This window comes from Kryptolebias marmoratus, linkage group LG6 (assembly GCF_001649575.2).
Source record: "Kryptolebias marmoratus isolate JLee-2015 linkage group LG6, ASM164957v2, whole genome shotgun sequence".
NCBI lineage: Eukaryota > Metazoa > Chordata > Actinopteri > Cyprinodontiformes > Rivulidae > Kryptolebias > Kryptolebias marmoratus.
In genome coordinates this window covers 32,185,539-32,196,509 of record NC_051435.1, presented here as the reverse complement: position 1 = coordinate 32,196,509, position 10,971 = coordinate 32,185,539, and the positions used below count along the sequence as shown (strand labels likewise).

General features: G+C 48.5%; 2 protein-coding genes across 7 annotated transcripts in view; both read left to right on the top strand.

Moving 5' to 3' along the window:
* Window positions 1-4,697, top strand: part of LOC108228999 (mothers against decapentaplegic homolog 4) — a 7,512-nt gene extending 2,815 nt beyond the window's left edge. The window contains exons 3-11 of one of the 4 annotated variants that reach the window (XR_005233292.1): window positions 1,206-1,383; window positions 2,054-2,434; window positions 2,509-2,628; window positions 2,762-2,815; window positions 2,901-3,084; window positions 3,187-3,355; window positions 3,432-3,570; window positions 3,744-4,130; window positions 4,236-4,697. Coding sequence is in view for 3 of the 4 variants with exons in the window: in XM_037976121.1 (XP_037832049.1) it covers window positions 1,206-1,383; window positions 2,054-2,434; window positions 2,509-2,628; window positions 2,762-2,815; window positions 2,901-3,084; window positions 3,187-3,355; window positions 3,432-3,570; window positions 3,744-3,949 (1,431 nt within the window). In the remaining variant the exon portion in view is untranslated. Of the gene's footprint in view, window positions 1-1,205; window positions 1,384-2,053; window positions 2,435-2,508; window positions 2,647-2,761; window positions 2,816-2,900; window positions 3,085-3,186; window positions 3,356-3,431; window positions 3,571-3,743 lie in introns of all 4 variants that reach the window. The other 3 variants (XM_017404645.3, XM_037976122.1, XM_037976121.1) reach the window with 3 other exon arrangements.
* Window positions 4,698-4,929: 232 nt separating this feature from the next.
* LOC108229000 (acidic leucine-rich nuclear phosphoprotein 32 family member E) lies at window positions 4,930-10,609 on the top strand. Of its 3 annotated transcripts, none has more exons than XM_017404648.3 (7): window positions 4,931-5,132; window positions 6,713-6,862; window positions 7,063-7,185; window positions 7,312-7,462; window positions 7,532-7,656; window positions 7,725-7,788; window positions 10,046-10,609. In XM_017404648.3, the coding sequence occupies exons 1-7, from the start codon at window positions 5,079-5,081 to the stop codon at window positions 10,123-10,125; spliced, it is 747 nt and encodes a 248-aa protein (XP_017260137.1). In that variant the 5' UTR covers window positions 4,931-5,078; the 3' UTR covers window positions 10,126-10,609. The 3 variants fall into 3 exon arrangements, with proteins under 3 accessions (XP_017260135.1, XP_017260137.1, XP_017260136.1); XM_017404647.3 differs by having other exon boundaries at window positions 4,932-5,132; window positions 7,309-7,462; XM_017404646.3 differs by having other exon boundaries at window positions 4,930-5,132; window positions 7,309-7,656.
* The last annotated feature ends 362 nt before the right edge of the window (window positions 10,610-10,971 follow it).

Genomic DNA, 10,971 nt, shown 5'->3' with positions numbered 1-10,971 from the left:
GTGTGTGTGTGTGTGTGCGTGTGACTGTGTGTGTGTGCGTGTGTGTGTGCGTGTGAAGGGAATGTGGACTCGTCTGACAGATCTCAAAGTTTCCACACGGTAAGAAACGACGCGCTGCTAAAGTTTCTGACACGTTGTTCTGATCCAGAGTTGATGACGTCGAGTGTTTTGTCTGCAGGGTTCTGTCTCTGTCCTTCACCTGTGCTCACAGAACACCCTGTGTTTGGATCAGAACACGCCGGGCCCGATCGGGCCAAAGGTCACAGAACTCTGAGCTCAGAAACAAAATGATTTCTCTTTATCTCGTGTTTTCACAGACAGACGGTGAATGGTTCTGTGGGCTTGATCAGTGTTCTGGTTCTGGTCCAGGACTCTACAGTACATGGCCCATTGGTTCCTCAATGCAGTCAAACAGCCCCAAACCATAATGTTTCCACCTCCGTGCCAAGCCTGGAGGAACCAGGAGTCTGGCTCATTCTGGGTTAGGCGGGCCCAAAACAGAACCAGGAGTCTGGCTCATTCTGGGCCACGCGGGCCCAGAACAGAACCAGCCCGTAGGAACCAGGAGTCTGGCTCATTCTGGGCCACGCGGGCCCAGAACAGAACCAGGAGTCTGGCTCAGCTGCAGACTGACTCAGCGTCTGCAGCAGCCTGAGGTCAGACATGATGTCATGTTGGTGGTTTGGCCTCACCTGTACAGTCTCTCACACACACACACACACACACACCAACACAAACTCACACACACACAGTCACACACACACAGTCACACACACAAACACACACACACACAAACTCACACACACACAGACACACAGAACTGCTTAGCAGTTAGCGCTGTTGCTGGTTTGAGGCTGAGTTGGCCCTGGGCTCTTTCTGTGTGGAGTTTACATGTTCTCCTGGTGTTCTCCTGGTCTTCTCCTGATGTTCTCCTGGTGTTCTCCTGATGTTCTCCGGGTGTTCTCCTGGTGTTCTCCGGGTGTTCTCCTGGTGTCTGTGTGGGTTCTCTCCGGGTTCTCTGGGTTCCTCCCACATGTTGGTGATCTGTGGGATTTGTCTGGTTAAATAAAGGTTAAACACTGTTGCCACGGTAACCTCCTGTATGACTCACTTCTGTCTGAGGGTTTTTATTTTTCCAGATTGAGTTTATTCACAAACTGTGTGCAGCTTTTTACTCTCAGTTCTCACCTGTCTCACCTGTGCAGGTAGCGGGCAGGAAGGGGTTCCCCCACGTGATCTACGCCCGTCTGTGGCGCTGGCCCGACCTCCATAAGAACGAGCTGAAACACGTGAAGTTCTGTCAGTTCGCCTTCGACCTGAAGTACGACAGCGTGTGCGTCAACCCCTACCACTATGAGAGGGTGTCAGGCCCCGCCTCCACAGGTAACACATGAAGGCTCTGATTGGTCCACAGAGAGCCAATCAGACTGAACGATCAGTGTTTTGTTAGACAAAAGGGAAACATCTCACAAACTGCTGCTTTTGGACTCTTCAGCCTTGTTCTAAATCCCAGGAAAACACATTTCTGATGTTCTAAAGTTGTAATTCAGAAATGCTCCTCCTGAGAAACCCAAGCAGAACCAGAACCAGTGGCTGGTGTTTTGTCTGGACTTACAGTCAGCTGGTTCTGATCAGAGACTCCAGTCCAACATCAGAACCTGGAAGCTGTCTGTGCAGCGGCGCCCCCTGCTGTCTGCAGGCTGTTGATAGTTGGCAGCAGACAGAGTCAGAACAAACATCTGGAATGGATTTATAAATGAACAAAACAAACATCTGTATGTGGATAAACTGAATCCTGTTAGTTATGAACTTTATTAACTTGATTGTTCGGATGTTAACAACATTTAACTTCTGCAGTTCTGTTTTACAGCCAGCAGGGGGCGCTCTAAACAGACTTCACAAACTTTTTTTTCTTCATCAGTTTCATTTGTACAGATCTTTTTAGAGAGACCTTGTGTCTCCACTTGTTTACCTGGAGAAACAAAATAAAACACTTCTCTGTCGTGAACTTCAGAAGCAACCAATCAGATGAAAGTTCCTCTTCCTGTTCCAGGTCCTCAGTCTCTGATAAAGGAGGAGTTCATGCAGGACTGCCTGCAGCTCGACCTGCCCCCCCACCCTGACCTGTACAGCCAGCCCCGCCCTGCCAGCATGTATCCCAGCATGCCTCTGTCTCCTCCAGGTGAGTGTCTGCAGTCTGACCTCAGGTCTGTTTTACATGCTGTTGACGCCACTTTGACTCCTGCAGGAACGAGCTCTATGGCGCCTCTGACCTCCGGGGGGATCGGCGAGGCAGACAGCCTGCTGCAGGTCTCCCTGCCCCAGAACCACGGGGGCCAGACCTCCCCGCCTCTCACCACACAGCCTCCTAATCCTCCTACCGCCACCTCCCCACAGCAGCAGAGCTCCGGGTACAGCAGCCCGCCCAAAACAGGTACGGCAGCTCACCTGGAGCTCACCTGAAACTCACTTGTACCTGACTCTGGCTCGTGTCCTGTGTCTCTGCAGCCACCTGGACAGGTAACAGCCCTGCCCCTTACGCCTCCGCAGAGCATCAGCACAGTGGGCGGAGTCACACGCAGCAGCCAGCATTACATCATCATCACCACGCCCCCAACACTCACTTCTGTATGACATCATATGATGGTCCATGTCAAGAATCACTGCAGTTTATGTTGTACTTTGATACTAGTACTGTGGTACTGTGTAGTATTCTGTGTGGTTCTGTAGAACTTTGTACTGAATCTGTTTGTTCCTGCAGGGTCGCAGCATCACAGTGCTGCTCCTTATCCACAGCCTGTATCCAACCATCCGGGTGAGACACCTGTCCAACAACATGTCTCTGCTTCGTCCTAAACCATCTGTGTCTCAACCCTTGTCTCACTCTGTCTGCCCTGCAGGTCCAGAGTTCTGGTGCTCCATCTCATACTTCGAGTTGGACGTTCAGGTTGGTGAGATGTTTAAAGTCCAGTCCAGCTGTCCTCTGGTGACTGTGGACGGCTACGTGGACCCTTCAGGAGGAGATCGGTTCTGTTTGGGACAGCTGAGTAACGTCCACCGTACCGCAGCCAGCCACCGCGCCAGGTGACCCACTTCAGACCAGTTCAGACCAGTTGAGACGATGCAGATCAGATCAGTTGGGACCAGTTGAAGCCGGTTTTCTCCTGCCTTCTTGTGATCCTGCAGGCTGCACATCGGTCGGGGCGTTCAGCTCGAGTGTCGAGGGGAGGGGGACGTCTGGATGCGTTGCCTTAGCGACCACTCTGTGTTCGTTCAGAGTTACTACCTGGACCGGGAGGCAGGCCGAGCGCCCGGTGACGGGGTTCATAAGATCTACCCTGGAGCTTACATCAAGGTGAGCCTCTCCACACTCAGGTACTGGTTTCTATTAAAGGAGCATAATGGGAGGGGCTGTCTCACCTGTGCTGCAGGTGTTTGACCTGCGGCAGTGCCACAGACAGATGCAGCAGCAGGCAGCAGCAGCTCAGATGGCTGCAGAGACTCAGGCAGCTGCAGTTGTCGGTGCGATTCCTGGTCCAAACAGCGTGGGTGGGATTGCACCTGCCGTCAGTGAGTCTCACCTGTCTGCACCTGTACACCAGATTATTTTAGAATCATAATTGGAATAGAATGTTTCAGTGTTCAGCAGGTTTCTGTAGGAACGCTTTAGATTTGCTGCTCAGGTGGAGGGATGTGTGTAGCTCCTCCCTCAGAAGTAAAGGTGTGTTTGGCTCCTCCCACAGGTGTCTGCTCGGCTGCAGGTCTGGGTGTGGATGACCTGCGCAGGTTATGCATTGTGCGACTGAGCTTTGTTAAGGGTTGGGGGTGTGACTACCCACGGCAGAGCATCAAAGACACCCCCTGCTGGCTGGAGGTCCACCTGCACCGGGCGCTGCAGCTGCTCGACCAGGTGCTGCACACGCTGCCGCCACGAGAACACGCGATCTGACAGACTGACCTGCTGACACTCACCTGGCTACTGATGGCTTACTGCTGGCGTCCAATGACACATCAGGCCACGCCGCCGGTGTCAACAATCATACATCAGCAGCCAATTGGTCTGTTGAAGCAAACTTCTGACATTCAGCCAATCACAACGCCACATCCTTCCGGACTGCTGAGTTTCCGTGGTAACGACATCTTAGAGTCTGTTCACACAGAGGAATCTGTTTGTATGTTTCACATGATGGCTCGGTGGTGCCCCTCTGACCATAAGCCCCTCCCTCTCTGTACAGTTTCAGGTGGTCTCCTTTGATCTCTGAGCAGGTGAGGTCAGTCTGGTCAGGTTCCAGATGAAGCTATTCCACCAGAGTTCAAAGAGTTCTGTGAACTGACCCTTAAACTGCTGCAACGCACGGAACCTCATTTAAAATCAGCTGATACCAAAAACCAGAAGTTCATCTCTGCTGATTGGGTTTGAATTTGTTGGACTGTTCCTTTAACATGTTCTTAACTTTATTTATTTTTATTGATCATTTACCAAAGATTAATTTGTGTTTGAAGGCATCATGTCCAATTGAGGTTTAATTCAGTTTCTCTCTGACCTGTCAGAATTATTTATTCTGTTCTGTTTTTTTAATCACATTTATTTTATGAAACACTTTTTTACTAAAAGGGTCTATAACTCTGTAAAATCTGCTGTTCATTAAAGTTCAAATGAGACTTTTTACAAAAAGTAAAGATATTTACAGAGCAGATGAAATGTGTTATTGTTTGTGATTTCACATCATCAGGTCTGTTTATCAAGATCAAGATGGCGCCAATCAGGACGATAACTTCGCGCCTGGAAAGTTTAAATGTTTTGTGGTTAGCCACGCCTTTGCGATTTCAACCAATCGTAGACAAGTGTTTTTCATAGTACGGTTTAAGGGAAGGGCTTGGTCAGCGTCCTGTCTACAGACCAATAGGATACCAAACCCATCCCCAAGGGGCGTGGCCTGTTGGTGGCGGTCAGGCTGCAGCGAACATGGCGGTTTAGTCAGCGTCTGATGTTCGTAGGAGGAGGGCTTCACTGAGCTGGGTTTTATTTTCTGTTTCTTTGTTACACTTTGTTTTTCTGCTACTTGTTGGGCGTTATTATGGAGATGAAGAAGAGGATCAGCCTGGAGCTGAGGAACAGAAGTCCCGCTGAGGTTTGTGAGGAAAAAAAACAAAGCTTAATGTCATTTATTTCAAGAAGAAACTGCTGAAGGATGCGGAGTCGGTCCGACATGACGATGCTGGAAATGTTTCGCAGGAACGGACACGGAGGGTTTTATTTCTGCAAGCGTTAAACGAGCTCTTGTGTCGGTTGTTACCAACATTTTGAGTCTTGATGGAACCGCTGCTTTGCTCCTGGAGCTGCTCCGGTCCCGGTGGACTCCGTGTGCACATTCTCTCACGTTCTGACTTCTCGTCAGATAGTGAAGGAGCCTCGCGTGAGCCGAACGGAGTTGGCAGCTAACATCCTAATGCAGCGAGCCAGCCGACCGGAGTTAGCAGCTAACATGCTAATGCAGCGAGCGTCCTGCCTCGTACCGGAGCCGCTGACGGTCTCTCTGGCTGCGGTTCGGTGGTTTAAATAAATCGCGGTTCATTCACTTCGAGTTGTGTTTGAAGGTCCTTGTTTGATGTTTCGGCCGAGACAACTCATTTTAACCTTCACTTGGATATCCTTGTTCTAATGGCGTATCAAGCCTGACTCCATATTTAAATGAAATTGTACATTTTATTCATTTTAAACGTAAACATTAAGCTGCTGTCAGGTTGTTTAAATGTTATCACTTATTTCAGTTGTTATGGATCAGTTCGGCTCACTTTTAATCTATCAGCAGCGGTTTAACCTGCTGATCCTGAAGTTTTTCCTGCCCGCCTGTTCCCGCCCGCCGCGCCGCGCAGCCGCTGCGGGTTGCAGCCGAGCTGAGCCTCCATCAGACGGTTGGTTCGTCGGATTATAAACTTTGATAAAGGGAATTCAGAGAAATCTGCTGCTCCTCCACCCAGCAGGCAGATGGTGTTTCCTGGCAGCGGTTTGTTTGATGATCTCTCTGCTAGAGACATGTTTAGAGCTGCCGGTGGTCGGTACCGAGAGGGGCGGGGGTTGTGACCCGGGATCAGCAGAGTCAGAACCATCCTGGGACAGGATGAAGAAGGCTTAATAATAAAAGTATTAATAAAACTATCTTGTTGAAGGTTTGCGCTCTGCTTTTAGCTTAATAATGAATTAATATCTGCTCAAAACAAAGTCTAAAAATAATGTTTCTTGTTGACTAGAAATCTAAACTAAAAAGTTAGTTGAAGAAGCGTGGACGTGTATTTTTGATTTAAATGAAAATGGGAACATTGAAGCTTTGGGTTTTTTGTTCTTTAATTTCTTCAGGCTGAATGTAAACAAACATGTGGCCCGCAGAATGTAAGACATTAAAACACGCCAACAGTTTGTCTCAGCAGAGGGACGCTCGTGTCCTCCATGAGGACATTCGAGTCTTTGATAACTGATTAAAGATATTTCACCAAAGTGCTCAGTTATATTTTCTTTTCTTCCTGTCCTTCTGCTCCGCTTCCTGTCCTTCTGCGCTGCTTCCTGTCCTTCTGCTCCGCTTCCAGTATTAAATGTCCATAAATGCATCCCATAATTCTCCTCCTGGTCAGTGAGTTACAGAGACCTGTAACTGTTTTTGTTCTGAGGAAAGGTTCCCCCTGGTTCTGAAGGTTCTGGTGTGTCTGGTCTCAGGTGGTGGAGCTGGTGGTGGATAACTGTCGGTCCGGTGACGGAGAGGTTGAAGGTCTGACGGATGAGTACACGGAGCTGGAGATCCTAAGCATGGTGAACGTCGGCCTCACGTCTCTCTCCAAGCTGCCCTCGCTGCCTAAACTCAGGAAGGTCAGTTCTTCTGGTTCTGCTGGATCTTTTGGGTCCATTGGGCCCTCTGAGGTTCTGTCAGTCTCAGAAATGGATCCAGGTTGTAATAAAGGTGTAAAATATCAGACAGGAACATTTAAATCTGTAATTGTTTGGCTTGGTTTGTACATCTGGATCTTAATGTTCTTGTTGGTTCTGGTTCTGGTTCTGGTGTGTTCCAGCTGGAGGTGAGTGATAACTCCATCTCAGCTGGTTTGGACACGTTGGTGGAGAAATGTCCCAACCTGACGTACCTGAACCTGAGCGGGAACAAGATCAAAGAGCTGAGCAGCATCAAGCCGCTGGTAGGTCCGGGCCCGACCGGGTCGCTGTTCTGGGTCCAACACGTCCCAGACTCAGAGTTTGGTTCTGTTGGACCCAGAAACAAACCGGTCTTTCGTTCAACTTCCTGTGTTGTGACCTGGCAGCAGAGCCTGAAGAACCTGAAGAGTTTGGACCTGTACAGCTGTGACGTCACGTCCCTGGAGGACTACAGGGAGGGCGTCTTCGAGCTGCTGCCCCAGCTCACCTTTCTGGACGGGTACGACCAGGAGGACAACGAGGTCCCCGACTCTGAGGACGGTGAGCAGCGCCGACCCAAACCGCTCCGGTCCAGTGTCAGAACAGACTGTGACTCTGGTTCTGTTCTAGATGAGGATGATGAAGCCGGTCCTCCGGGAGACGACGACGATGAGGATGAGGATGAAGAGGAGGGGGGTTCTGAGGGAGATGAGGATGAGGTGGGCCTGTCCTACCTGATGAAGGAGGGGATCCAGGTGAGTGTTTGTTTGGTGCCACCGGGGGGCGCTCTTCGACCCATTCCCTGACTGGTTCTGTCTTCAAGGATGAAGAGGATGATGGAGATTATGTTGAGGATGAGGAAGAAGAGGATGAAGAGGAGGAGGAAGGTTTGTGATGTTCCCTGAATCGTTATTATGACTCAGCACTTTGATTACTGTCCGTTTCCATGGTAACGCCCAGGAAACTGGGCGGGTGGTTCACAAGTTCTTCTTCGGTGGAAACGTAATGTATTGCAGCCTGAGCCGTCCCAGCCAATGACATATATCCTACAGATAAGACACGCCCCTCTAAAGGCGCGGGCCCAGAGCGCCGCCATCTTGAAGTCCTTTTAAAAGCTCAGGGCTGTGGAACCAACGGGGAGGATTTAAGAACTGTCATTGTAGTCATGACCGTTAATTTAACAGATAATTACAACAATAATTCTAATAATAATCTCTTTGTTTGTCTAACTTGGACAGAGGGGTTCCACTGCAGACTCATAACATCAATACAGCAAAAAATGAATAAAATGGTAAAAAAACGCAGCTGTAACACATGATCCAACCTCTGAGTACCTGAACTCGTAGTATGATTAGTTAAAAAGGGTCTAGTTAACACATAACTTTGAGTACAATAATAAAAAAAATATTTAAGTTTAAAAAGTTTCTAATCCTAGAATAAAGAGACTTGAGTAACATCAGCTCCAGGGTCAGATGAGGGATCACAATAATTCATACCTGAACACTGAGTAGATCTGTGATGTAATATATATAGACTTAAACCTCCTAATGTTCATCAAGATGTCCCGTTTACTGACCCACCTGGTTCCAGCTCGGCGCTCCTCAGTGATCAGATTCTTGTCCTTCAGGTCTTCTGCTTCGTTATTATAAAATAAAAACACTTATCCATGAAATGTTCTGCCGTCTGGGCATTTTCCTCAGTGACTTAAACAAATACTAATTGATTGCACCTAAGTCACATTTACAAATAAATGAAATGAACATAAATGAAAAAGTGCAAACAAAGCACCAACACACGTCTCACTTCCAGGCCGATGAATAACAACAGAGAACTCTGACAAACAGACAGATGCTGTACTGTACTGTGCTTTTTGTGGCACAGGCTGCATGTTGGATCACTACATGGAACAACAAAACAAAGCATATCTAATNTTTACTGTTAAACAAGGATAATATTTTCACTAAGCACAAAACATGCTTACCATATTCAGTCTTGTAAAGCCACCAGCTGAATTTCAGCTCAACTAACCATTTTTAGTTAAACCCGCTCGTTCGATGTTTATTACTGTGGCTACGATGACCTGCTAACTCCAGGTAGCTGAAGGTGGCTCGGCCTCAGGGCTCATTAGAGTCCCGCAGGGCTCCGCGAACAGCGCGCGGTGTGGGCGTTTATACTTGGCACTTACGTCGGTGCAGTATTCTCCAAAAAGACAGGGGACAGCACGCTACATAACCAGTGGAAATACGGTAAAAAGAGAGCAGATGGTTGTCACATCAAATATGGCTGCACGTATTCAGGAAGAAGAGCTGTTGTGTTTCTGGCTGTGATACAGAGAGGATGTTTAAACTTAAAGCATTCAGATTGACTTTCATTGATTTATTTGCTTTAGTTGTGATTCACCCATCATAGGACTAATATTTCTATAAACTCTCCTTTTTATCAGCTGCAGCAGTAATCTCCTTCCATGAGTTTTGACCCGTTTGATTATCTTTGTGATCTCCCACAGAGGGATCATAGAAATGCTGATACAAGCGAACCAGCTCCGCTAGAGCAGCGAAATCGTCCATTTTAAATGGAGCGCAGCGCTTGCGGTCCACCAAGTTAGAAAAGGTGCACGACGCGACACCGCAGGGGCAGGGGCAGCGCGATTCCATCACTGATGGTGCACGGTGAGGTAGATAAAGGTAGCAGATTTGGGGGAGCAGGTGGAAAGAAACAGTGTATAAAAAATGGCGTATTTATAATAAAGAAGCGGAGCTTAGCCTGGCCCCGCGTTCTAAAGCTACTGCTAATATTAATCCAACAGCAGGCAGCTGCAGGGCCCACTTCCTCCGGTTCTGTCTGGGAGGAGGAGGATTTCCTGTAAATAAAAGTCCTGCTTCCATTGCAGCATCTCAGCTGGATCAAACAACAGGGTTCAAATCCTTGAATTTTGTTTTCAAGCTTTGGAAAGTGCTTGATTTCTGTATGTTGTTTTTTACAGCACAGTTTTGTACTAAAAGTAAAAAAATCTTAATTTAATATTTTTCTGTTAATGCGTTTGGAGTCTGAAGGATTCAGTTTGGAGGATTTTTAGTTAAATTCCAGGTGGAGAGGACAGAAAACTGTCCCTGCTCGTCTTTAAACTGAGGTTTTGTTTCTCAGAGGAGGACGGAGCTGCTGTTCAAGGCGAGAAGAGGAAGAGGGATGCAGACGATGAAGGAGACGACGATGACGACGAGTAAAGGACTCACCTGGCCCCGCCCACACCTACTGACCCCTCCCCTCGGAGCTGCAGACAGACAGACAGGAAGTAGTGACCGGACCCAGGTGGGTCCACAGCTGACGTCCGGCCCGGTTTTTATCGACTGACGCTTGGTTGTTAACGGCAACGTCAACAATAATAAAACAACAACAACAACAACAGCTTCCATCGCAGAAACTCGCTGCAGGAGCTCAGACGGAACAGGAAGTCCTGGTTCTGTAGAGTCCGTTCCAACCTTCAGCTCTGCTCTCTGATTGGACACCTGGTTTTAAACATGTTACAGCATAAGCCCCGCCCCTGCCACTTCCCACCTGTCACCTGTCTGTGGCTCCTGTGTAAATAGCAGTGAACCGGTCCCTGTAGGTTCTGTGGTGTCGTCTGCGTTAATTTTATTTTTTTATTCCTGTTTTCTGATTGTTTCTGTAACCGGAGTGTTTTTGAATAAAACGACTGAAAACGTCAAACTTCTCGTTTGTTCAAGTCGAGCCAGACGCAGACAAGAACCTGACAAGTTCTGCTCCAAAGTCCTGATCCAGTTTCAGTCCTTGTACCCGACTCATTTTACCTCTGACCTCTGACCTTTAAATCATTCGAACACAAAAGTCTGTTTTTCTTTGGAGTAAAAACCAGGAGAGAGATCTGAGGTTTTCTGCAGGAACTGGTTTGATTCTCCAGGTCCGGCTGAGGGCCCCTGTGTCTGCGGCTCCCAGGGGTCCCTGTGTCTGCGGCTCCCAGGGGGCCCTGTGTCTGCGGGTCCCGAGGGCCCCTGTGTCTGCGGGGCAGGGGTCCCTGTGTCTGCGGCTCCCAGGGGGCCCTGTGTCTGCGG

Bases quoted from the DNA above. Each gene is read 5' to 3' on its own strand.
- LOC108229000 (XM_017404646.3), top strand. From the start codon at position 5,079: ATGGAGATGAAGAAGAGGATCAGCCTGGAGCTGAGGAACAGAAGTCCC. The intron at 5,133-6,712 runs GTTTGTGAGGAA...GTCTGGTCTCAG, and splicing joins GGAACAGAAGTCCCGCTGAG to GTGGTGGAGCTGGTGGTGGA. The intron at 6,863-7,062 runs GTCAGTTCTTCT...GGTGTGTTCCAG, and splicing joins CGCTGCCTAAACTCAGGAAG to CTGGAGGTGAGTGATAACTC.